This window comes from Curcuma longa, unplaced genomic scaffold (assembly GCF_044706935.1).
Source record: "Curcuma longa cultivar G26 ecotype Majalengka, Jawa Barat unplaced genomic scaffold, ITB_CL_G26_1.1 contig_18669, whole genome shotgun sequence".
NCBI classification, from domain to species: domain Eukaryota; kingdom Viridiplantae; phylum Streptophyta; class Magnoliopsida; order Zingiberales; family Zingiberaceae; genus Curcuma; species Curcuma longa.
Window position 1 is genome coordinate 14,758 of NW_027430871.1, and position 26,504 is coordinate 41,261.

The 26,504-nt window shown below is 37.7% G+C and overlaps 3 protein-coding genes and 1 pseudogene across 3 annotated transcripts; 1 reads left to right on the forward strand and 3 right to left on the reverse strand.

The window, feature by feature from the left end:
* LOC141816943 (protein FAR1-RELATED SEQUENCE 5-like) lies at nt 1-3,055 on the reverse strand. The gene is made up of 4 exons (XM_074704666.1): nt 948-3,055; nt 646-865; nt 482-541; nt 1-398 (listed from the first exon to the last, which is right to left on the reverse strand). The coding sequence occupies exons 1-2, from the start codon at nt 3,038-3,040 to the stop codon at nt 781-783; spliced, it is 2,178 nt and encodes a 725-aa protein (XP_074560767.1). The 5' UTR covers nt 3,041-3,055; the 3' UTR covers nt 1-398; nt 482-541; nt 646-780.
* A 4,756-nt stretch (nt 3,056-7,811) lies between these two features.
* On the forward strand, nt 7,812-10,410 carry LOC141816941 (putative serine/threonine-protein kinase PBL3). Its single transcript, XM_074704663.1, has 6 exons — nt 7,812-8,120; nt 8,643-9,013; nt 9,097-9,232; nt 9,385-9,521; nt 9,602-9,725; nt 9,811-10,410. Exons 1-6 carry the CDS (start codon nt 8,057-8,059, stop codon nt 10,263-10,265), a joined length of 1,287 nt encoding a protein of 428 aa, XP_074560764.1. The 5' UTR covers nt 7,812-8,056; the 3' UTR covers nt 10,266-10,410.
* A 1,005-nt stretch (nt 10,411-11,415) lies between these two features.
* Nucleotides 11,416-17,896, reverse strand: LOC141816940 (uncharacterized). Its single transcript, XM_074704662.1, has 2 exons — nt 17,691-17,896; nt 11,416-14,043 (listed from the first exon to the last, which is right to left on the reverse strand). Exon 2 carries the CDS (start codon nt 13,658-13,660, stop codon nt 11,717-11,719), a length of 1,944 nt encoding a protein of 647 aa, XP_074560763.1. The 5' UTR covers nt 13,661-14,043; nt 17,691-17,896; the 3' UTR covers nt 11,416-11,716.
* A 2,280-nt stretch (nt 17,897-20,176) lies between these two features.
* Nucleotides 20,177-25,930, reverse strand: LOC141816939 (ABC transporter F family member 5-like; annotated as a pseudogene).
* Between the last annotated feature and the right edge of the window lie 574 nt (nt 25,931-26,504).

A 26,504-nucleotide genomic window follows, 5' to 3' on the forward strand; every position in this document is an offset into this window, starting at 1 on the left:
TCCTCTTGACCTCTATAATGTCTATGACATGTCACAATGCATTTCAACCAAAGATATTATCCTACAGAAGATCACTTCCATCAACAAATCATCATTAACATTTCTTGAAATGCAATATATTTTTCAGTTCCAACAACAAATCATCAATATCCAAATCCTGAATGCAATACAATTTTCCCGCATCAACACTTATTAAATCCCTCACAGTTCAACAATATTCAGTTACGCAATTCAACAGCAGAGAAACATTGCATAATGGATGAACTGATCATCATATACAGAATCTCCACACCACTCCAGATCAATCTGCAAACAGGTTGAGCTGATCATCACGAACCCCAGCCAATTGGATGCAAATCTGAATCCCCAACAACAACAGACAATATCCTACACATGCACTGCAGAAAAAGATAATCTTAGTCACGTATTTTAAATAAAAATCTTCATACGATATAAATGTGTGATAAGATTCAAATTTTACCTTACTTTATTTTTGTGTAGACAACCTTGCTCATCAGAGTATCAAGTACTGGATAATTTTCTATATATTAGTGACAAATACATGAGCACCAAGCTACAAGACCTTTATTACATATTCATATAACAACTAAACTGTTGTGTGTAAGATAATTCAGTTAGTCTTACCATAAATTCACATGACAACAATTCCTCCATATGATACACACAATATTTTCTCCTACAAGTTATTAGAACCTGTAACAATCAAAGCATTTATTAACTTTAATTTCACAATTTATCAACAACTATAATTTTCTATAATTAAACGCTGTTAGTACCTGCCACAGATGGTAAATCTTCTTCATATGTGTCCTCATCCGTATTATGATGAATATCTATACTTGATCTGCCAATCAACACATCATCGTTAAATTAACAATATTTAATTGTCAAATTATTATATAATTGTATAATTAATCTATACATACCCTTGTTGTAAAAGTGGGCAGTTTCGCTTGTCATGTGACACACCTCGATGGCCACATCCATGGCATAATCGGGACTTGGGGATTGACTTTTCTTTTGATGATTTCAATCTTTTCCCGCATCCTTTTGTTCTTACTGAAGATGGGTCAATAATATCACGAGTTCCATCTGTAGATGTCTTCCTTTGACTTACATTATTGCATTTTTTACTAATATTCAGATCTTGAATTATGTTGTGTACATATTCCAATTGTTCCTTCAATATATTTGTCCCCTCTTCAGTCAAAGATGCATCATCAATTACTACTGACGCTTTGTAGGACAACTGGGAGTGCCTTGATATCAAATTTCTTTCCGGATCATCACTGATATTTTGCTCTCCCACAGGAAATATTACTCCAACCTTTGCATCTTTTGTCCATCGTTTAAGTATATACTTCTCAGGCAAATGAAACACTTGGTTGATGCGGAAAAAAGCTAACATATGCCTGCATGGAATGCCATCAAACTCAAATTTCTTACAACTACAAGATATGTAGTCTTCCTGGATGTCATGCGTGAGGAGCCTTGGTTTGGAGGAAGAAGAACTTTGAAATTTCATCACATTGTAAACTGACAAATCAACTCCTATAGATATCGGTTGCACATAATAACAATGACTCTCACTCATTTCACTTTGAAACTCCATCCATTTATTTTTTGTATACACTCTAGCCATTTGAGTTTCCATTGGAAAGGGTGTCTTAGTCCTTGGATGCTCATTGATATCAACATGGTCAGCAATTAACTCATTGTGTCTTTGATGTCTTAGGGCTCTATTGAAACGGGTGATAAAATCCATCAATGAGTTCTTATTTGAGATATACGTTTTGAAAAATGAATGTGAGCTTTCAGATCTTTGACTACTTGACATTCCAGCACAAAATACATGTTTGAAATATGCAGGCACCCACTTGTGTCGCAATTCGTACATCAAAGACAACCACTCATTTTTCTCCAGGTTACCAACCTTGAGAACTTCTTTCCATGAATTCTCAAATTCATCAGGTGTTGTCGAATTTTTTATTGCATTCTTTATGCTTTGATAGTTGTCATGGAAAATCACAGCGCCTAATTTCTCTGAGAATTTATTCAGTATGTGCCACAAACAATATCGATGGATTGTCTGAGGAAAAACTTGTGCAATGGCCTTTGTCATAGCAGGATCTTGATCTGTGATGATAACTTTAGGTGCACCATTGGGCATAGCTTCAATGAAGGTTTTAAGTAGCCAAACAAAAGAATCAGCTTTCTCATCACTTAAAAACCCGCAACCAAATATAATTGTTTGATGATGATGATTAACTCCTACAAATGGTGCAAAAATCAATCCATATTTATTGGTGTTATATGTTGTATCAAATACAACCACATCACCAAATACACTATATGCCCTCCTTGAGACATGATCTGCCCAAAAACATCTATTAAATCTTTTATCTGAATCAGTCTCATATTCATAGAAAAAACCACAATTCTTCTCTTTTTCACATGCAAATAGCTCAATTAGTGTTTCGGCATCAATACCTTTTTCTTTTTCTCTTAGCTCCTGCTCATAGTTTCTAATATCTCTTTCTGTGCAACCTACTAGCTCAGGCCCCCCATACTCTATCTCCAATATTCGCATTTGTTGACAAGTTGGCACATTGGCCTCTGAAAACTGTTGTGTCAATTTCTTTTTTGCGGCTGAAACATTACGATGTGAGCGTAATAAATGGACCTTTGAGGGAGTTGACAGTGGATGATTATGACTTTCCACGAACGTAGCGACCTTCCAATTAGATCCAGTTTGGTTCTTTACAAGTGAAATCATTGACTTACATCCAGTTCTAACTTCGCCACGTTGTCTTTCCTTTCTTTGTTGAACACCTTCACCTTTTGTCTGTTTATTCCGTTGATCATCAGTAAGTCCTTGTTTAAAGCATACAAATGTTTTCCAAATTACTTCATTTGTCACCCTATCTCTCTTGCTATTATTAATCCTTGCACTAAATCCGGCTTCTCTTGCATATTGGTTGTAAAATGCAAATGCCTCCTCTAGTGATGTGAATTCCATCCCATTTTTTGGCTTTCGATCATCTGCCACTTCAGGAGTATATAGATCATCATTACCATGATTTCCTTCCATTGTTGGGAAATTTCAGATTCAGTTTAACTGACCCTCTGCATATTACCATATAGTAATAACAATATTTTAAGTCAAATATACATAAACAAGATAAGATGACAAAACAGTTAAATTAAATTCACTCTATTTTCTTATAGAAACACAACATACTAATTTTCTAGAAGAGGAGCCGACGAAGGCACGGGCAGCGGCTTCTTCTCCGGGGAATGGACGCCGACTGCTCGCAGCGATTGTCTCGCGGGGGCGCTGCGTCTGCTACCGGCTACGGAAGGTAGGGAAGTTCGAAGACGAGTCGGCCGACGAAGGCACGGGGGGCGGCGTCTTCTCGCGGAGAATGGACGCCGACGGCTCGCAGACGTTGTGTGGCGGCGGCGGCTTCTCGCGGCGTCTGGTACCGGCTACGGAAGGTAGGGATCCAATCGCGATTTTCGCCCGACGCCGTGGAGCAGATGAAGATTCAGCCGCGCGATTTTGGGATTTTGGAAAACGCGGGATGAAATTTCGGCTTTTGCAATCGCCACGCTGTCCACGGAGCTGAACAGTGAAACTCCTCGCCACGTCAGATGTCGCGGACGGATCGCGCAAACTGTTCGGGCAGGGTATCATTCCTGTATATATATATATATATATATATATATATATATATATGGAATCCGGCCGAATTTCGGCCGGAATCGACCAACAGCTACTGTTGGCCGATTCCGGCTGAAATCGGCCGGATTCCGGCCGAATCACCGGCCGTGATTCCGCCGGAATCCGGCCGATTTCCGGCGAAAGCGGTCGCCACCGTGTCTGCCCTGTTTCGGCCGGAATTTCGGCCGGATTTCGGCCCAATCCGGCCGGAATCCGGTGCCGATGTGTGCGCCGTCGAGTTGCGCTTCCAACGAGTCCGGGATTGCGGCCAACGGTGATCGGACGACGAAGAACGGCGGCGATGAACGGAAGGAGGTCGGCTGTCGCGCACGGCGTCGCGCGGCGTTCGTCGCGCGGCAGATCAGTTCTATATATATATATATATATATATATATATATATTTTATTTAACCCTCCAGATCATAAATATATTAGAAGTGAATTAAGTCCAGTGAAGTAAATGAATGAGATGAGCTAATGGGTTGGTAAGTAACTAACTGGCCTATAGGTTGAGCAGATAAATGAACTTATCAGATTTGACAAGCCCTAGAACAATGGAAGAGTATGTTTTTTAAAAAACTTTTGTTAATTCTTTTCTCTAGAAATAAGCATCTCATTCTTATTGATTTTATTCTTTGAAAAGTCGGTAAAAGATAAACTAATCAGGTGTCCCTTTCCTTGTCTTACCTCCCATTCTCATCTCTTTCCTGTATCTCTGAAGAATTTTTAGCTTTGCAAAAGCATTCAGAAATTGTTTAAGTGATTTAAGTATCTTTTGACTCTTTTTCTCAGTCATTTGTGATCTTCTGAAGGATTAATGATGTTGTTCTTGTCTCTTGTGTCATCGTACATCCGAAAACACTAGTTCATTTTTGTTCTCATTCATCATATTTTTGTAATCTTCATAGCGTGCTGGCAGCCACAAGATCAGACAATTATTGGTGATAGAATGATTAGATATATTGGACTGGACTAAAAATATATATGATGGTGGTTATCTGGGCCCTGTCAAAATCACCATCTTCTGGGCTATCTCATTGCCCTTATGAACAGGTTGCTGTCCTAATCATCAAACAAGCCCTGATATTTCTTCCATTGCAGATGGGAAGCAACGTCATGGAAATTGACAGCCTCTTGTTTGCTTCCTAGTCACAAACACAACCAACAAAGACTCCTCTTACAGAGACTAGGAGACCCGAAAGTAGGAATTCTGTCTCTCTCTCTCGTTCAAAAAAAAAAAAAACCTTCAAAATATCATTTTCTAAGAATATTAACCATCTGGATTGATTTTATGAGTGACTTTCGATTTATTTTTTTAATCCATAGAAAATTTTTTTAAGATCGGATAAGTCACTTTCAAAATTAGTTAGATTGTAAAAATTAAATATTTAAATTATAAAAAAATAGGATAAAAATTTAAAGAATTTAGAAATTGTTGTTAAGTATTTGGATAATATTCAATCACCGTGTTTTACAATTTTAGTCAAAAACGCATCTGAAGTGAAGTGAAGTAAAGTGGACTATCATAATGCAATGCAATGCAAAATTAAAAGGAGAGGGGAGGGGTATCTTATCCCCGTCCTTGTCCCGGGCGACTCTCCTCCTCTTTTCTTCTGCTCGGCGTGCATTAGGTAGAAGATTCTTTGTGGGTGCCTTGATTTGATGCTCATATTGCTTGCAAGCTACTTCCTCCATCCTTTGATTTTGAAAGGCCAATCATTCTCCCTTTTCTTTCTTTCTTTCTTTCTTTCTTTTTTTCCTCAGTACTTTCAGAATCAGAAAATCAATTGAACTAGAATCAAACACTAGTCTTTTCTCAGTCTTCTTGTTTTCTTAAATGTTTCTTTAACCTTCACTTTTAGCATTTTAAAGTTTTATTTTAAAAATTCACACAAAAAAATCTGCAGGGAAGAGATTCCAGGACAAACCACAGATTTGATACAGTGGAGAAATAAATAAGAGTATTATTTTGAGCATCGTTGTCACCAATTTAATTTCATCGGTCATTAAATTATTTATTCAACCATTTCATGGAAGCTTCCACAGATTTGATACAGTGAGAAATAAATAAGAGTATTATTTTGAAAATTGATATGTTTATAAATTATATTTTAAATTTATTTGATGAATAAATTAAAAGAAAGTCATATGTCTCTAAAATTAATTGGACGAAACTTGAATACTTAAATTATCTATAAAAAATGCTCATGGAAATTGATCAAAAATAATGCAAAGGGTGGGGAAAAATAAATAAAAATAAAATAATAAAATAATCCTACCAATACACAATCGCGCATCGTCCATTATACATGATATCACTATTTAATTCTAAATCTTAAAAATAAAATCTTAAATGATTTAATCTCAAATAAAATAAATAAATAAAGAAAAAAATTCTTTTGACCTATAGTCGAAAACTTTGGAGTTTAAAAGTTAGATTATAATATTAAATATTTTTTATTTTAATTTTTTTACTTAATATTATAAATCAATTTCTAAATTCTAAAAAAAATTAGATCCGATAGAAGTTAAAAATGTAGGTCATCACTTCCAAGGGATCAACCCCTAACTATCATATCAATAATATTATACGTCCACCACGATCATTTCTAAATCTTAAAGGTAAAGCATTAATTGTAAATTAAAAAAAAAGAAAAAAAAAATCTATGAAAGCACAATCGGGTACTGTGCGTCGCATATATAGAATATTGCTATTTATTCTTAAATTTTAAATAAATTAATCTCAAATAAAAAAAAGGAAAAAAATATTCTACTGACGTATAGTCCTGCACTGTCCATTAAGTCCACTCAAAATTATTTAATGCATAAGAAGCCTCTAAACATAAATTAAAATTCATTTTAGATTCCTATGAAAAAATTTTAAATTAAAAAAAAGAAAAATAATATTTTAGAGTGAAAATTGAATTTTCAAATTTGTTGGATAAACTATAATAATAAAAATAATATGAGAATCTTAAAATAATAAATAAATAAATAATTCTATAGAAAATTGAAATAGTAAAGAGTGTAATATTAGAAGGGTAAAAATTAAAAGACCGTTTTTTGTTATTTTCATTAAAGTCTAATTATTATTTTTGTTAAATTTTTTTTTGCAAAAATAATCCCATTATATTTTTTATTCCAAAATATTATAAAATACTTTTATATAATTTTTTATCCATTTAATTAAAATTACTTAAATTTAATAAAAATTACTTAAAATTGTATATTAAATAATGTGCTACGCTTAGTAGCAATTGTTAAATAACTTTTATAATAATTTGAAGGGTAAAAATCAAGATAACATTTTTTTAATAGTAGGTGTTTCATATTTATTTTAATCGAAAGAATATCCTACCTCACTATTCTATTTGATACATTTATTTAAATGACCTTTAGTATTATTATCTTCAATTTAAATCTTAAATTAGTTGGATACGTTGTATTATAATTTTGTAATTGTTACAATATAAATTCAACTTTAAATTTAGACTGATCTAGAAATTAAAATTTAGAATTTAGATGAGAGATAATAGTACTAAATAATATAGAATAATATTAAAAAATATTTGAATAATTATACACGATTGAATAACATCTAACAATATCTTTTTGATTTAAAATAAATATGACATGCTCCTTTTACAATTAAAAAAAACATCATCTTAATTTTTACCCTAATTTCAAATGATTTTTAATTGATTTAATTAAGTTAAATAAATTTCATCAAGTTAATAAAAAACTTAATATAAAAATATTTATGAACTTAAATTGATTTATTTTAATATATATATATATTGCATAGGTAACACAACTGTATAAGTATAAAGATATTTTTAAAATGGAAAAAATATACGATGATGTTTTATTATTATTATTATTATTATTATTATTATTTAAAAAGAAACGTCCCTAGCACCTTTTTTTTTTTAATTTCACCCAGATTAAAAAGCTCCCAAAACAAAATTCCATGTCGCTTTCGAAATGGGAAAAATCAAACCAAGGCTGGACGGACCCACCTTGATATAACGGGGATAGCGTATCGGCCTCCGTAACGCTGCCACGAAACCCGTCTCGCTCTTCTTCTTCTTCTTCCTGCTTCGCCTCCCCGTCGCCACTCCGATCGCTATAGAAACGCCATCCGCCCTCACGCGCTCCTCCGCTCACGCTTCCGCTTCCGATTCACTGCGGAGAAGGGGGGTTGGGAGGAAGAGGCCGACCTCTCCGTCCCCTGTCTCGTGCTTTTTCTTGCTGAAGCTAGAGGTTTTGTGGATGCGTGGGTGATTCCTTCTGTTCGAGGAGGAAGGAGGAGATGGGAAACTGCGTGAACCATTCGCCTCCGGTCGAGAGCGCCCACTCCCAGCGAGATGCCTCGTGTGAGTCTTTTCTTTTTCTTTTTCGGGAGATGTAGTTTTCCTTGATTTTGCAGGGTTTTTTTTTTTTGTTTAAATTTCTGGTGATCACCTTGGTTTTTCCTCCTTCTTTGAATTTCTTCCTTAGTCGTTGCTTCTCGTATTCAATTTCTGATTTTGATTCAAGGAAGGGATCCTTTATGGCTTTAAGCAGCTTTCTGGAGTGAAAAGCTGTTCGATCAGACTTGGAGTTTTGTCGTAGTTATTATACAAAGGTTCCTTTTTTGACATAGGGAGCAAAATTTGATCTCCCCCATTTGTTTTCCATCTTCAAAGGATTCCATGATTCAACTGGTGAAACTTTTTTCTCAATTAAAAGCTTTAAATTAGCTGGATAAATCAACATCATCAGAAGCAGTTATTTCGTAGATGTCTATAATATTATTTTCTGCTCTTTGTGCTGTAATAAAAGAGGATTTCCCTTGTTTGATCCACATTCTTTTCTGAGTTGTTCTTCTTATTTTCCCCATCCTTCACGATGAACAGATTCTTCAAAAGCTGCCAGCAGCAAGAGAAGTTTGTTCTCAGTCTCCTCGAGTCGGACAGCATACTCAATCCCCTCGACTCATTCTGGACAATCCTTTAGTGATAAACCGAGCAGCATGACTCTTCCTACGCCAAGATCTGAAGGTGAAATATTATCATCCTCACAGTTGAAGAATTTCACATTCAACGAATTGAGGAATGCCACCAGGAACTTTCGACTCGACAATCTACTTGGAGAAGGAGGATTTGGTTACGTTTACAAAGGTTGGATCGATGAGCAAACGTACTCTGCTTCAAAGCCAGGCTGTGGAATGGTTGTTGCTGTCAAGAAGCTCAAACCTCAAAGTTTCCAAGGCCACAAGGAATGGCTGGTTCGTCTCCTCCTCCTACTTTGTCTTCTTCCCTTTGCTTAAAATCTTTGTTTTTTCTTGCCATTGCTATCAAATGGTTGCAGACAGAGGTTGATTACCTAGGCCAGCTTCACCACCCGAATTTGGTTAAGCTCATCGGTTATTGTTCAGAGGGGGACAATAAACTTCTCGTCTATGAGTTCATGTCGAAAGGCAGCTTGGAAAATCACCTGTTTAGAAGTACGCAAGCAGTGCACTGTCTATGTATATAGATAATGTCATGATACTTGGATATTGTTCTTGTTTTAGATTAACCATAATTCCTGTCAATTATCAGCATGAAACTGATGACAAATCTGGTCTGACATTGTTTTCATGGATGCTTCTTCTAGGAGGTGCTCGGCCGCTACCTTGGGCGACTAGGATCAAGGTTGCAATTGGAGCTGCTAGAGGACTCACTTTTTTGCATGATGCTGAATCTCAAGTTATATATCGAGATTTTAAGGCATCAAATATTCTCCTTGACTCGGTATATCGACATGAATAGTTTGTAAGGTTGGGAGATAAAACAAGTGTTTTACTAAGTTTTTTTCGTTACCTATGATGTAGGAGTTTAACGTGAAGCTATCAGATTTTGGCTTGGCAAAAGCTGGACCGACTGGAGATAAAACACACGTATCGACTCAAGTCATCGGCACTCGTGGTTATGCAGCTCCTGAATATATTGCTACAGGTTTGTTTGGATTTTTGATTAAAATGTCGTTTAAATCAGATATCTTCAGTTGTTCAATCACTAGTTGCAACTTCAATATTTGCAGGTAGACTCTCAGTGAAAGCAGATGTGTACAGTTTTGGAGTCGTATTGTTGGAGCTGTTGTCTGGACGCCGGGCCATTAACGAATCAAAGATGGGCATCGAGCAGAACCTCGTCGACTGGGCAAAGCCTTGTTTGGGGGACAAGCGGAAACTATACCGGATCATGGACACAAGGCTGGAAGGCCAGTACCTGAAGAAAGGAGCCCATGCAGTTTCGATGCTTGCTTTGCAATGCATCTCACATGATGCCAAACTCCGTCCTCGGATGTCTGATGTGTTGGCCTTGCTGGAGCAACTGCAAGATCCCAAGTCCGCCGTCTTTCCCCTGCCGGAAGATCGGTATAAGACTGCCAATGTCATCGCCAAATCGCCCATGAATTGTAACCTTCTGTCGTCGCACGCAGCAGCAGTTGGATCCCCATTGCCATCATATCCGCAGGCACCTCTGGTACACTAAGAAGGGAAATAGCTAGTTCATTTCGACTAGTAATTTTAAGTGTGTTTGATGGAGGATTGGCATTAGATTAGATGGTAAATGCTAATGCGAGTAATGTGATTATTATGATACATTAAAAGAGGTGTTACTGATTTGATTTTCTATAGTTTTTTCCGGGTTTCTCTAAGCATTTGATCATGAAATGGTATTTGATAAACATAATATGAATATAATTACTTCAAACAAAATGCATAATAATAATATAAGAATATTGGTGAAATAATTACCAGATTCTCATCTTGCTCAGCTTCTTGCACTATTTTTCTACCTCATTTCTCACTTGACTAAGCTTGTCTGTCCTTTGCCACCCCTCTCCATCTTCATAGTCGTCGGCTAACTGGAAGGAGAGGAAGGAGATGGACCTCTCTTTGGTGTGTGGTCCACAGAGAGGACACCGGATCTTAATTTTAACTGATCTAAATGATATGGTTTAACTCTCTCAGGTGCAAGTCCCAGGTTCTTGGTCATATAAATGCGATCTTAAATCATAATGGAAAATTAGCAAAGATCATTAATACACAATCCAGTGGCAAATTTTGTCCTATGGAATGGTAATTTCCAAATGTGAGATATACAAATCTTAGTCACCATTCAATTGTTCTACAGATTGAAAGTCGTCATCAGGTTCATTCTAAGTGAGCTTATTGTTGAGATGTGCAATCCATTAGAATCAAATTTGTATACCTACTTATCAGTAAAATTTGTAACACCCAATTTCCAAAAAACAAAATCTGTAAAAACTTGCAATTTCCAGCTAAACTAAGAGGTTAATCCCAGTAGAAAAGGAAAGAAAGAACAGGACAAACAGACAAATTGCTAGAGAAGGATCCATATGTATATCAACACCCTACACATGGCTGCCGATTCAGTTTAGTAGCTTAATTCTTAGAATATTGATGATATTAGTTAGATGAGTACTGGGCTTCATAAACCTGACATAAATTGCATTCTACCAAGAATGTATCCCTTAAAATCAACACGAACAGACAATTTATCAAATATGTGAAGTTAGAAACTTCAACAAGTTCAAGAGTATATCTGTCACAAAATCCATATGCTTGAAAGACAAACTGATCATGTAGATTCTCAAGTCCAAACATTCCACATGAAATGAGGAATTTTAAGTCTCAATTCTAGAGAAAAATATATTGAGCATATAATTTCTAACTCACAACTGAAAAGGAAAAAAACAAATATACACGTACTGAATAGACCAAACAAAATGTTGAAGACTTACCAACCTGTTGCATCAAGGCACAGGATGCAAAATCATTGTCTTGCCAGGAACAATTAGACTCAAATGCAAAACCATAAATAGCTATATATTGTAGCAGTGTATCCAGTACAATCCTTTATTAAGCCTCCTTGGCAGGTATACTGATGGGCTACTTGACTTCCCATCAGCAAGCATATCAATCCAACTTAGCATCAACAGCATTCTTGAAGCTACCTCCAAGTAGAGATAACAAATTCCCTCCATGAACCCTTCCATCGGGAACCTTGAATTTGAAGCCCTTCTCTTGGCTCTCCCCAACACCACCACCAAAACCAAATGACAACGACGAAGGGGATTGCATAGACATGGGAACCAGAACCTGGGGCGGAATGTTAACATGCTTCAGCCTACCATTTGATTGTGACTCGACACAGTCAGAAACAGAACTACGGCCAGCAGATGGATAGTTGTTGTCAATGCTGCTTCCAGCTGTGATAGATGCTGACACAATACCCTCAAAGAGGTGTGGACCAATCATTCCTCCAGTATTTCCAGCTTCACTCTCCTGCTGGGCAGCCATAATGGTACTATGAGCTGCACATAGTCCATTTTTTCCCCTTGCAAACTTGTCACAGCCCAAAGCCCATGTGCACCGCTTTCCTCCACCATGAGCTTTGCAGAAGTCTGTCCTCCCCTGTGCACTCTTATCACATCCCTCAAAGTGGCATCTTTTTCCCCCACCATGGCGCACACAACAATCAGTGCGGCCACGAGCACTCTTAGTGCAACCAGGAACAACACACCTTTTACCCCCTCCGTGAGCTACACAAAATTGGGTCCCACCATGAACACTTTTTGGGCATACCCCACCTCCTTCAAAAAGGCATCGCTTGCCGCCACCATGCCCCTTACAAAGAGGTGTGCTCCCCTCAGCACCTTTACTGCAACCCTGAAATATGCATCGTCGTCCACCACCATGAGCTTTGCAGTACGTGGTACTCCCCTGTGCACCTTTGTTACAATCAGGATATCGACACCTACGCCCTCCACCATGGGAGATGCACAATCCTGGATGGCCTTCAGCACTTCTAGTACACCCCTTAGCTGTGCATCTCTTTCCCCCTCCATGCTTGATGCACAAACCTGACTTACCTCGTGCTGCTTTAGAACATCCCGGATTAGTGCAACGGTGCCCACCTCCATGAGCAATGCAGAAATCAGTCTTACCCTCAGCACTCTTGGTGCATCCAAGTGTCTGGCATCTCCTGCCTCCTCCATGTGATTTGCAGAAAGCCGTCTTACTCTCAGCACCCTTGTTGCACCCAGATCTTTGGCACCTCTGTCCACCTCCATGGCCAATGCAGAAGCCTGATGCTCCCCTTGCACCCTTAAAACAACCCTCGAACATGCATTTCTTAAGATGATTAGTTCTCTGAGCAACAGTAGGAGAGGCTGAAATAGTACCAGCAGATGAGTCAGGTGCAGAAAAATGCTCAATTGTCTGGTGAAGCTCATGTTGGCCATGATGATTAGTCACTGAAACAGCTTCCAAGTTCAATGCATCATTGAACAATGAAGCATCTCCAGTACCATTAGAAATCATCAACCTTGGGGCAAACAGAAGAGCTGGCATATAGCCACCTGGGTTTCTCTTAGCTGACGTTGAGCTCTCATCAACAATTGGAATTATGTTATGTTTTTCAGTATGTGCTTGCTTGGGTTTAGAAGAAAGATTACTGTTACTCACCGTGCCTACTAATCCATCAACATTTCTTCTTGAAAGTCCAAGTTCTAACATGTCACTATCAGTTTGCAAGCCTGGGCATTGGCTAAAAGTGGCAGGTTCGTGTGTTATATTTACTCCACCTACAATGCCAAACCTTGAATTATAAAAAGCTGGAGTTGGACCAAGTCCAAGAACCAAACCACAACCATCATCTGGAGTACAAAGATTGTTATTACTCGGACAATTTTTTGATGCAACAGTTGTGCCGGTTTCATAGCTTGAGTTCAAGCGCAATGTAGTATCACCCAAGCAAACATTTGTGTCAGCTCTCACAGAATTTCCTGCTTCACGCAGTAAGAGACTCATGAAAGGTTGTTTTCTATTCGATAGATCTGTCATGTCGAGATCCACCATATCCAGAAACAGAGAAGTTGCAAATTGAGGCTCGCTTGAATGACAATATGCTGTAGAAGGAAGCCCAAGAGGCAGAGGACACCAAACTATCTATCCTTTTAGTTCATTGTTGAAGTTTTCACTATAAGAACAGAGTAAGTGAAATGAAAATAATCATGGAATGTCAATTTGCAACTTCCACCGCTAACAAAGCCTGATGTGTCTGCTCTGTCCATAATTTATCAGTTTACAACTGAAGCTCTATAAGCAAAGGGGAACTAGAGTACGGAGCATGTGCCAATAGAAAGTGTTGGCATTGTTGAAGAAGTAACTCTATTGCCAAAACCTATTAGCTTCTCTTACTGAATTGATTATTTGACAAGAGTGATGGATAACAATTCAAGCTGCAGTAGTAAAAGATAGAGATTCAAAAACCAAAAAAAGGAAAATAATACTTATAGACATTACAAGTAAAGAACTGAAGTGCAAAGTTGGAAGATGTTTGAGAATTTATTAATCGGAGCTCCAAGTAGTTGTCAAAAAGTATTCTCACAATTGTTTGAAGACCACCAAGCATTAACAAGCCCAAAATACTGACAGAATCTCTTAAAAGGATCGTGCCAAGTAGTTAAAATACATGGATACAAATAGGTTTGAGATGTATATAAATTAAGGATTTATAGAAATTGCAAGGACCTACCAAAATATATATCAAATTACAATTATACTGTTGGTGCAAGAAGCACTAGTTAATCGTCTGAATTTTGATATTGGCAAAGGCTCAAAGTTAAGTCTATTTGTGATCTAACAACCTCATCATTATGCAGGCAGCTCAACTAAAAAAGTTCTAGTAGGCCAAATTGACTGGATACTAGGCAAGTAAAAGCTCTAGTAGGTCAACTGGACTAGATACTAGGCAAGAAAGTCTTAACAGATCAAAGATACTAAGCGGCTAAGTCTAGATGGGACTGAACATCTAGTAGGATGGACTTAATGGGTTAGTGAGGACTAGAGATCCAGTCAGAAAGTCCTGGGGGTCAAGTGATCGGATGCTAAATAGAAAAAGCCCAAACGGGTCTGGAGGACCAAGGATTTAGCCAACAAGTAAGTTGAGGTAAGCTCCTAGAGTGAAGTGGTCCTTCTGAAAAAGAAAACGGATAAGAACGAGTCCTCGTTATGGGGGCAGCCTTAGGCGATGATCTGACCAAAAGGTTCACTCGAATTCCGAAGTCGAGATCGGGCAGTTAGACAATTGTCAGACTTTACTTAACTATCATACTTTTGTGCTAATTCTGTTTTGTAAGGATCGATAGATCGATCGATCTGATCGGTAGACCGAAAGGTTGGTTTGGTCCACTGAATGCCGAAGTGTCAGTTGAGTTGTCTTGTGTGCTGACATGACATCCGACGTGGATTGGATAAGTCTCAGATGGTTGACGTGGCATAAAATAAAGATGATCTTGCTGACGTGGAGAGGAGATTGACTTTGACCAGCTAACGTGGCAGAAGGCATGATCAAGGATAAGGCCCACGGTGCTGACGTGACAGAAGATCATCATCGATCAACTGATGTGACGGAAGAGGATTAGAGGAAGGCTGGATTGGCAGATCGATCCTGGGGTTCGGTAGATCGATCAACTGTATCTGGATCTGATTTTCAAGGTGATCGGTATACCGATCAAGCGGATTGGTAGATCGATCCGGGTCTATAAAAGAAGGCCTCAACTCGAGGCTTGATAATCAATTCTCAAGTGCTCTTGCTTTCGCCTTGCTCCAAAATGGCGACGCTACACTGCACTACTGATTTGACAACTATGTTAAGTTTCAAATTGTTATTTTTGTCGGCACATTTTTTTTACTTTATCGTCTTCGTGCTTTAAATTAAAAGGAACGGTAAACATATTACTGTTGCTCATTTTTGTAAAGATGAGTCTTTCTCTGTTTGACAAAGAGATTAATAGTGAATTGTCCATCGAAAGTGATCAACAATTGCGGGTCTTGGAGTAGCAGTCAGAGGCTATGAATAAAGTAAAAATAAAAGTGTCTTTTGTGCATGTGTTTTACTATTTCCACTGCCTACTTTGAAAACAAGAAAATAAGTTTTAAACGGAAAAAAGCAACACGTACTATTCCCCCCTCCCCTCCTTTAGCGCTTTCTCTGATCCTACATATGCTTCTTTGCACAAAACTATACGAAGCTTTGATGAACATAACCTTTTATACTTCCCTCTATTTCTTACGTCTTGTAAGTTATAAGGAACAAAATCACAGAAGATTTCCAAAGTAAGCAATTGGGTGCACAATGGAAAACAATTGGCATTTACCAATCTAAAGGAGGAAAAGAAAAATGGTATCTACTTTTACTCATGAGTTTTTAAATCTTATGTCGCTCGAAAAGTGATAATAGGTCATTGGTTACAACATGGACCTGCGACAGATATTAGGCAGACATAACGGTGGACATTTTGTAAATTAAATATCATGAAACAACTGAAAAGAAATAATTTCACTCAACACATCAAATTCTGAGAAAAAAAAGAAGAAATGCAAGAATCATGAAAATTATGTTGAAAGTTGAAACATAGGAAAATAGTTGGGTATTTAGCTTCTTGATGATATTGCATAAACAATTAATTGATTTTTTTTTAGGTGAATAAATGTAAAGTCATCACCTTAGGATACACCCAGATATTCAAATAATGAAATTGGAAATTTAGAATTGAGTTTAGGTACATATTGCATCCACCAGGATTGGCACAGCTGACTGGGCTACCCATTTTTTGAGGTGTCTTCCTATGCTAGTAGTACCGATAATAAGAGAGAGCATAAGTCAATGTTAAAAAGTAGAACAGGGAAAATAAGATGCAAGGTAGCAATATAGTTAGTATCTTAGGGATGAGGAAGGTGAATATTAAATAAATAAGACAAACGATGAAACAAGGTTAGAAAGGAATATCAGAAGTGTGATGACAAGGGTACAAAGGTAGAAACAGAATGCTTAAAGAAAAAAAGATGTTGAGATAGATATCAAGAATCCACTTAAAGATACATGACTGAAGTGAGGTGGCAAGGTTGCATGACTGAAATTTAAGATTGATATTAAAAATATACATTTAGAGATACAGTTTCACAACTCTGAATCATCAGTATATATATGATGCTTGTCTATAGGTAACAAAAAGATGTTGAGATTGAAGCCTATTCTTTGAGCACACAAAGAACTGTAGCCATGATAAAAGAAAACAGAAGTTAAACATCAAATTACAAGGAAAATTTGTCAACTCCCTCAGTGACGCTAATGCTTAAAGGAAAGATAAAGCCCCTCCAACATTATCATATAGGGTTTCACTATCCTATCATATATGAATATGCCAAATAAGACTAACTTTACATCTCACAACTCTAGCAAGCTATAATAACAAAGATAAAGGATATGGCAAGTTGGCGTGGTCTCATTTCAAGTGATAGCATATTGGTGTTCAAAACAATTCTACAGCTAAATATTTGATAGTGAGTGAAAAGAAATGCAATTGATGCCGCAGAGAATATAAATTTCAAAATTTTGTTCTTGACTTTCTAAAGACAGTATTCCTTAATGTTTTACGAAACTAGAAAATAATTTAAATATCATAATACTCCAGCTGCATGACAATTAATCAAACAGTAAATCCACTTCCAACTACATAATTGCCACAAAGGAGATCATCCAAAAATTCCTTTTTATGGCCCTAGAAAGGTGCAAAAAAAATGCCTCCGACCAATATACAAAGGTATTCTAATCCGAATCCCCATCAATTTCCTCCATCAGGAACTACCAAAAACACAATAAGTCAAACAACCGCCCCAACCATACCCCGATTCATATATTCATATCTTAAAGAAGCATATAAATTGCTATACTAATCAGACAAACGATCACCCTAAGCAAACGAGATTCAAAACGATCTCTTTAGAAAACTGAACCGCCTAAAGCAGATCCCTTTCTAAACTAATCAGACAACAGCTTGAGTCAAGGGGGAAAAAAGACACCAGAAAACAAGAAGCTTAGTACCTTGCCATCAGAAGAAGCTACTCCACGAAACCACAAAGCGACAAATTAGATCAAGAGGAGAACGAAGAGGCTTCATGCCCCGCGGGCGCGTTGGAGGAGAGAGAGGACCTGAGAGGAGCTTGTGGGGACCCGGAAGAGGAAACTCCGAAAGATCTCTCAACTTTTCCCCCTTTTTCCTCGCGAGGAGAGATCGAAACCGAGGCAGAGGAGGCATTAAAGGAGGCGAGCGAGCGTGCGACGGAGAGACCCGAGTCGGGTACCACTGGACCCTCCATCAATTCGCATCGATCGGCCGTCGGGCATGACGTCATCAACTGAGAGACCCGGAGTCGCATCGGCCTGCGACGCGATGCGCCAACCGACAAGCACGCGGCCATTGGCGACGCGTCTACCCGCCAAAAATAACTAAATAATATGCATACGTAAAGTAAAGTAATAATTTAATTCAATTACTTTATTATTATTTTTTCTGATTGACTTCTAATTTTAAAAATCGCAAAAAATATATATTTTTTAGAATTTTTAAACTACTTTTTATCAAAAAACGCACTCAAAATTTTAAAATTCTGAAAAGATGCATTATAATTTTAATTTTATCAAAGAATACATTTAATATCAAAAATATCTTTCTCGTCGTTCGATCTTAAATTAAAGTAAAAAATTGATTTTTTTTATTTAAATTGAATCAAATAAAAAATAAAATAAAAACTTAATTATTTTATTAAGAAATTTCATACAAAAATCGATAATATTAAAAAACTCATTTTTTTTATCATTAAACTTATGATATTCTCCTATATTTATCCATTTTTTAGAAATTTAATAAAAAATTTAAAAAATAAAAAAGAAGATTAATAAAAAATTATAAAATTATAGGAACTTTAATAAAAATAAAAAATAAAATTATTTTTATTATTTCTATCTTTTTTAATAGATAATTACAAGATAAAATGAAACAAAATTAAAAATAATTAAGAATAAAAAAATTACTTTGGTGTTGTTTTAGTTAAAATATCATCATTTTGATACTAATTTTGTTAAAATCTCTTCCTTCTCGCCCCTCCACCTAGGGAAACTAATCTCGTCGAGCAACAACACCTATGCAAAATGAGCTAGACCCACCTTCTAGAATACTGAATACCTTATGCTTGGGATACAAGTGGTGGGTCGACTACAGGAGAGAGACCATATCTGAGTGGTTGATCATAATGAAACTGCAAGGCTGAGAAGCCAAGTAGCTGGCATGGGAGAGAATTTAAAAATTGTTATGACTCAAAGTGAGTAATAAGAAGGCCCGTGGGAATAAACTTCAACAAGAGCGAGATCAACTAGCTAGTTCACGATATGGAGATCCTTCGCATGGGAGGCGGCATGGGAAGAGGCATTCTTTATGGTGACTCGGATGAAGGCAGCTGAGGAGTGAGTCCATGGGGAGAAATTGGCCAAGCATGAGGCATTGAGGCATCTGGCTAATTCCCTTCGCCGTGGACCGAGCTGAAGAAGGTCATTGAAGATTTAAGAGCTTGCAAGAAATACAATATTCTAAGTTGATGAACATAAACAAAATGAAGTCATCAACTATGCAATAGAATCTTAAAAATCTAAGGAAACAAGTAAAGCGACTCACATGATTGTTTATCATATCGCACAGTAAAAGTTTGAGTTTTCTTCTCAATGTCTGGCATTTCTTCTTGATGAAGTGGCCACCTTGCTTGTGTCATGCCTTGCTTATATGGTAGTGAGTTTAGTTAAGAATCTGTGAGAAAGATAATTTGTTAGTAGCATCTACCGACCAAATTTATACTGATTTAGCAATTGCCATGTTGCATGACCTAAACAATTTCCCTGATCTTGCAATATCTGAATATTTTTTAAAAATGAACTTTGAATGTTACCACCAATGGTAATCTATAAAGGGCAGCCCGGTGCACGAAGTTCCCGCCATGCGGGGTCCGGGGAAAGGATCCATTGTACGCAGTCTTACCTTGCCTTTGGCAAGAGGCTGTTTCCAGGATTTGAACCCGTGACCTCTAGGTCACATGGCAGCAACCTTACCGTTGCGCCAAGACTCCCCTTCACCAATGGTAATCTATGTTGTAAAAAAATATAACACTCATCCGAGACACCTCTCTACGATCTGCTCTGAGACCTATGAAAGAGTGGTAAATCATGATACCGAACTGTCTCTTAAGTGGAAGGAATTTATTCTCTAAGGGAGTCGAACTTTACTCTTATGCTATAATTCTACCACCTGAATATCAACTCGGCTATGCCCGTGGAAACCCACCAATGCTAATCTAATAAACTCAAAGTATGACACAAACGAGTATCTTTCTATTCACATGCTAACAACGTATTTGCATTTCAACAAGAACAGAAAAGAGAAAGGAAAAAAAAAACATCCGAGACATGAAGAAGAGAGAAAAACTCATATGCCTATAGTCGCTTAAACATACGATGCCTCTTTTATTTTCTCAGAAAAGAGTACACTGAACTAGATTGTTCATTCGATATGGTTAAACTGAATAAAATTTATACAAAGTGCATTGAGGGCAACTACAGTACACCATGATATGGTACACAAAAGGTGCAGCCACAACTCATGCTCCAAGAAATGGCAGATGTCTCTTTTAATGGAGCATATAACTAATGCATATAAAGCCCAAGCAACTGGAGGCCAAGTGCATCTCAATGAATGCTAATACAATGTACAGCTTACAACAGATTATCTGAAACTCTAGCTTTCCATTTATTGTAATAGATAACGACCCACAAGGACTAATCAGAGGTGTTGATAGTATGTGAGCCCTGCGGCAAGTATATGCTTGCTCAGAGGTGTATGTATTATGTACAAATGTGACCTTTTTAAATTATAGTGTTGATAGTATTGTGTGCGTGAATCAGGTACTTTATTGTTGTTCAAGCGCCACGGATTATTTTCGTTCCTTTGTTGTCATCGCTTCCAGCGCTTTGCATTCTTCAATCCTTTAGACTTCGCTTTTGCTTGTTGAAAAGCCATCACCTTTTGCTTCTTTCTAGCTTCTTTCTCCTCCTGTGTAAAGTGGAAGGTGGCAATCATGGTGTCAGAGAAACATCAAGAACGATTTCCCTCTCTAATTGAAAAGTTGATAAAAGTTCCACCTTCGACATCTTAGATTTGGCTTTTATTTTCGGAGCCTTTTCCTCAAGAGCAGCCTCGCATTCTAGTTCTCTTTCTCTAGCCTCAAGATTCTTGTCCAGATAATACTGTTGGAAGATTACAAAGGAATTCATAAATGCTTTTGTGGCTATAAATAAGCTAAAGAGTGTAATCAGCCTTAGAACAAAATGCAAGTAAACTATTTGCATGAAGAAGATAAAAGTAAATGACATGATCCTCACGTGTAAATCAAAAATTCAATGATACTCTTCATGGTCCTTTGAGAAAACACATAATATCAGCACGTAATAGTTTTGAGAAACATGATAAAGCATTTATATAACCTTCTAAAAGTAAACTGCTCGAATAGATATCTGAAGCACAGAAATTTACATTGTAATCACCAACATAGTCTTGCAATTGCCCATCTTTCACCTCCACTACTCTATTCACAATCTGTTTTATAAAGTAACGATCATGCGAAACAGTGATGACAGTACCTTGATACTCAGATATAGCTTCCTGTTCCATGATAACAGAAGTTTCAGCAGATTTCAAGTTAATAACTGCAAACAATAAGTCATAGTAGAGGAAAACCAAATGCTGGGTTGAAAAAGATACCTCTAGCATCTCTTTTGATGGTATATCTAAATGGTTGGTAGGTTCATCTAAAACTAACAAAGTAGATGGTTTTACCAAAAATTTGCAAAAAGCAAGTCGTGCCTGAAATGAGGAAGTAAACATAGGTCAGAAGATTTCATTAATATCTACAGGCATCTTGTGAATGGTACGTAACAGAATGAAGAATATATAGACATGTTATCAATGGTAAACAATATTCAGCAAACATTGTATTATAGGGCATACTATCAGTAGACAACAAATATAGAGAAACAAAAGGACAATGGTAGCAAGAAACAGTGATTTTATGAGAACAATATGTGCTTTTGCTTGTTCTAATTTTCAGGTGATGGGAGAAGAATTTAAAAGCTTTTCAAACATTAGACCAATATTGGTTCTGGAAAGGTGGGAAATTTTGACTACCAACTGAAACAACAGCAGACTCCTTGCTGCGTAATTGTGTTCTGCATATCAAATAGCTAACACAAAATGGAAATGATGCTGTTAAAATATTTTTTAAAAGCTTTGAAAACATCACACCAAAATTGCTTTTCAAAAAGGTGATTTACTACCACCTGAAACAACAGAGGCCTATCAGCTGCTTAAGATATTTAGCATAAGCATAAACAATTTGCAATAGAGGACAAAAAATTCCAGTGAGAGTTTGCAAATAGATGTCAAGGTCATAACTTTTCTCCACCGCTCAAAAGAGAAACTTTTCTGTCAAGCATGTCTGATTTGAAGTTACAACGACCAAGGAGACCCTTTATGTCATCTATTCTCCAATCCTCTGCAGCCTCCTCAACTGTCTCAAGCACACTCTTACCAAGATCAAGTGCTTCTGCCTGTTAAGAAATTGTGAGGTAACAATAAACAACATATCAAAGAAAAAAATTTAAGTCGGATAAAGGAATTATCAAGGACCATTAGCAAAAATAATTCCACAATCCATATAAAGCTATTAAGCAAATTGGACATGGAACTGAGCATAACTGATGAAATATGTAATTGTAATATGTTGAGAACTTAGAACATTTGTTCTCTAAGAAATCATCAATATCTTGCTATCTTCTGCTCTATCGATTGCATCACCAAGCAACTAAAGTGGTAAAAAGAAGAGGTGGAAGTAAGTCAGATCAAACCAACCTGGTTTTGTTCAAAATAATTTGGCAACACATTATGCTCTCCAAGCAAAATATCTCCACCTACAGGCTTCTCCAAGCCCATAATTAGCTTAAGCAAAGTACTCTTTCCACATCCATTTGGACCAAGAATAGCTATTTTGTCACCTCTCTCAACCAAAAGATTTGCGTTATTAAACAATACCTGCCATATCAGATCCAGAAAAATAGTTACTAAATTAAAAAAAAAAAGTTTAAGTGCCATGGTACATGACATGCATAGGTGTGACTTCTCTTTCTTACTAATAAGAACATTGCCTAGTAGCCACACATTATACTAAGATGTCAAAGGGATATTGCTTACCTTATCATCATATCCAAAATTTAGATTCTTTAGAGTTAAGACCATCCGCCCACTTCTGCCACGCTCAGGGAACCTAATTTTTAATTGCTTTCTCCGAAAAGGCTTCTCAATTTGTCCTTCTTCTTGAAGTTTCTCTAATTTCTGATGTGAGATCACAATGAGGCAGTTAGAAATTGCCACAAAATAAGCATAGTGAGCATTCAGATATAAAGCTTGGAAGTACTGTATTGAAGAAACATTAGAAACTTTAACTACATACTCATCTTGCTAATTCTAAAATGGCTGATTTATTCAAAGTCATCTCCATGTTTAACTTAATGTATTAGAATTACTATCCTAAAGCATATATTTAACTACCGAATCAAAAATGAACATGTTATTTGCTGTTCCAAAAAAAAACATTACACTTATATATAAACATAACACTTGATGATTAAACATCTCATGTAAGAGAACCATTAATAATTATGAAGAGAATTATACTTTATGGCACATGGAGATGGAGGAAGGCTGGGTTGTCACATTAAAACCACAGCTTCCTCCATAGGATATCAAGAATAAAACTCAAATCCTAGAAGGGGACTTGCTGAGAGGGGTAATATTTCTGTTGTATCCACAATCCAGTTCAGCTACATCATATAGGCCTCTTGATGTAACACTGATGACCAAATATATCATGTAGGACTAAACCATTACCTCTAGTAACCACAAATTAGAATTTCATATTTATAACCTAACACACACAAACAAGATCCTTGTTACCTTCTCTTCACTAGTTGCCCGACCAGCATTAACCCCAGCCCCTAATCTGTTTATTAAGTCCTTGGTATGCTCAATCTCCTTCTGTTGCTTCTCCCATGCTGCATATTGAGCTTCCTCCCATGCTGCTTTTGCCAGCACATACTCAGAGTAGTTACCCACAAATGTTCGGGACACTCCCATATCAGTTTCCACGATTTTTGTGCACAACTGATCAAGGAAAGCTCTGTCATGGGATATGATAACCATAGGCACATCTTGCTTGTTCAAATAGCCTTCCAGCCATTCAATTGTATCTAGATCAAGGTGATTTGTGGGCTCATCAAGAAGCAGCAAGTCTGGGATCCTGCAACCATAATTTACAGGAAAAAAACCACAATGCTTACTACATAAAACTCACAGAAAATAAAATGAGCATAATTCGACTGGTGAGGCACAAATGAATATAGTTTGACTATGAACTTAGCACAGAAAACTATTGTATGTGATGGCAATCAAGCAGGACAAAAGGTAAGCTGAAAAAACAAAACCAAAGGGTGTCAAGTCAACCTTGAACTAATGATAATCAGATAGGTTTTCTCTGAGCATTATCATAATGGAGCTGCAGTTTGAACAAGATAAGCTGAGCTGCAGTTTGACAAGTAACTCCTGAGAGACAATATATTGTTTTAAATTCTTTTCCAACAATTAGTATATGCAATTATGAACTTTCATAAAAATTTGTACAACTGTGAAAACAAGTGCAAAACAAATTAAAACATGATAAACTCAAAGCAACCAAAAAGTATATTTTCAACATAAACAGACTGATAAGCTAATTTGTCCTCTGTACAAGTTCACCAATACAAAGTAACAGCAAAATTTCACCTGCCAATAAACAGAAGATCCAAACATAATCTTTAACAAGTTTACGCCACTGAACAGCTTCACATTCAATTTTTAACACTAAAACTTTTATATTAGCAAAGAGAAACTCAAAAATCCATGAGGTTGAATTTATTCAACATGCAAGAATTTCTTTAGTAAATGTGTTTCCTTTTCCAGTAAAATGAAAATGCACAGCATACAGACACCCTTACCTGAAGTAGAATTTTCCCAAGAGACATTCTCATCTGCCATCCACTACTGAATGAAACTACCAACCGATCTGAATCCTCTGGCACAAATCCAAGCTCGGGCATTAACTTACTAATTTTTACATCTATTTCATCTAGGTCTAGATCCTGAGCTCTTCTTTGGAGCAAATCCAATTCATCCAATAGCCTCCCCATCAAGGACAGATCCTCTATCGAGCTCTCCAACGCCTTCTGTACCTTTTCCAACCTCTGCGCGACCTCCATCTCTTCCTTAAATGCGTTCAAAAATTCTTCCTTGACTGTCCTGCTAGGGCAAACCTCGAACTCCTGGCTCAAGAACGCAATCTTCATATTTTCCTTCGCTTTAATCACATTCCCCGAGTCAGGCTCCTCCAGTCCAGCAATTATCCTCAATTGGGTAGTTTTCCCGGCACCGTTAACTCCAACAAGGCCCACTTTCTCCCCTCTCTTGACCTCCCAGCTGACGTCCTTCAGCAATGTCACACCTTTAAAGCTTTTGCTGATGTTTTCTAACCTAACCCCCGACGATACGCTTGACGCCCCGGTATTCGACTTCTTCTTCCCTTGCTTCCTCAGCGAATCCACCACAGCGCTCTCCGAAAAGAGGGATTCAAAGTCGACATCCGCTTCAGCGACAGCGGTATCGGCGGAGGCCTCGGCGTGAATTCCGAATCTTCTGATCCTAGGTCTAGCAAAGCTGATTGATTTTCGCGAACGACACGACAAACCGCCGACTCAGAGGAGGCGAAGTCGAGGACGACCAAGCCCGCTGCAGGATTGGGACCTTTCCGACGTCCAAAAGAGGGGAGCCAGAGAGGAACCCCGATCGTCTCTCCAGCAGCGCCGGCGGTGAAAAACATAGGAAAAAAAAACAAAAAGGAAGGAGGAAGCTTACCACGTGAGGAGGAAAGATTTCGGAGAGAACTCGACCAGAAATCAGCGAGATCCGGCGAGGGGAGAGCTTCGGCGAGGGAGGAGATCTGGCGAGGGAGAGCTTCGGCGAGGGAGAGATCCGCCGAGGGAGAGCTCCGGCGAGGGAGAGAGATCTGGCGAGTGAGAGATCCGGCGAGTGCAGAGAGATCCGGCGAGGGAGAGGAGTTTCGGCGAGAGCTGCGGCAGAAACTTCGCTGCGGCAGAAACTTCGATCGCGTGGGAGAAGAAAAAGAAAAGTTCGGAGTTAGGGATTTAGTAAGTTTTTTGCGACGAACCAGACTTCGTCAGCCGAAATTCGTCGCCAAATTGGCGATGAATAATCACATTCGTCGCCAAATTGGCGACGAACAATACAATTCGTCGCCAAATTGGCGACGAACAATGCAATTCGTCGCCAAATTGGCGATGAATCGGACATTCGTCGCCAAGTTCGCGTGGGAGAAGAAAAAGAAAAGTTCGGATCTAGGGTTAAGTTTTGCGACGAATCAGAATTCGTCGCCAAATTCGTCGCCAATTTGGCGACGAATAATAAAATTCGTCGCTAAATTGGCGACGAACAATTAAATTCGTCGCCAAGTTCGCGTGGGAGAAGAAAGGGAAAATTCAGATTTTAGTGAAGTTTTGCAACGAAAAACATATTCGTTGCCGATTTGGCGACGAATCTCTTATTCGTCGCCGATTTGGCGACGAATTTCTTATTCGTCGCCGATTTGGCGACGAATTTCTTATTCGTCGCCAAATTGGCGATGAATAGTGTATTCGTCGCCAAGTTCGCGTGGG

Excerpts from the sequence above, each read along its gene's own strand:
- LOC141816940 (XM_074704662.1), bottom strand. The coding sequence starts at position 13,660 with ATGGTGGATCTCGACATGACAGATCTATCGAATAGAAAACAACCTTTC.
- LOC141816943 (XM_074704666.1), bottom strand. The coding sequence starts at position 3,040 with ATGGAATTCACATCACTAGAGGAGGCATTTGCATTTTACAACCAATAT. Across the intron at positions 866-947 it reads TGCCCACTTTTACAACAAGG|ATCAAGTATAGATATTCATC; the intron begins GTATGTATAGAT and ends GTTGATTGGCAG.
- LOC141816941 (XM_074704663.1), top strand. The coding sequence starts at position 8,057 with ATGGGAAACTGCGTGAACCATTCGCCTCCGGTCGAGAGCGCCCACTCC. Across the intron at positions 9,233-9,384 it reads GGAAAATCACCTGTTTAGAA|GAGGTGCTCGGCCGCTACCT; the intron begins GTACGCAAGCAG and ends TGCTTCTTCTAG. Across the intron at positions 9,726-9,810 it reads TCCTGAATATATTGCTACAG|GTAGACTCTCAGTGAAAGCA; the intron begins GTTTGTTTGGAT and ends CAATATTTGCAG.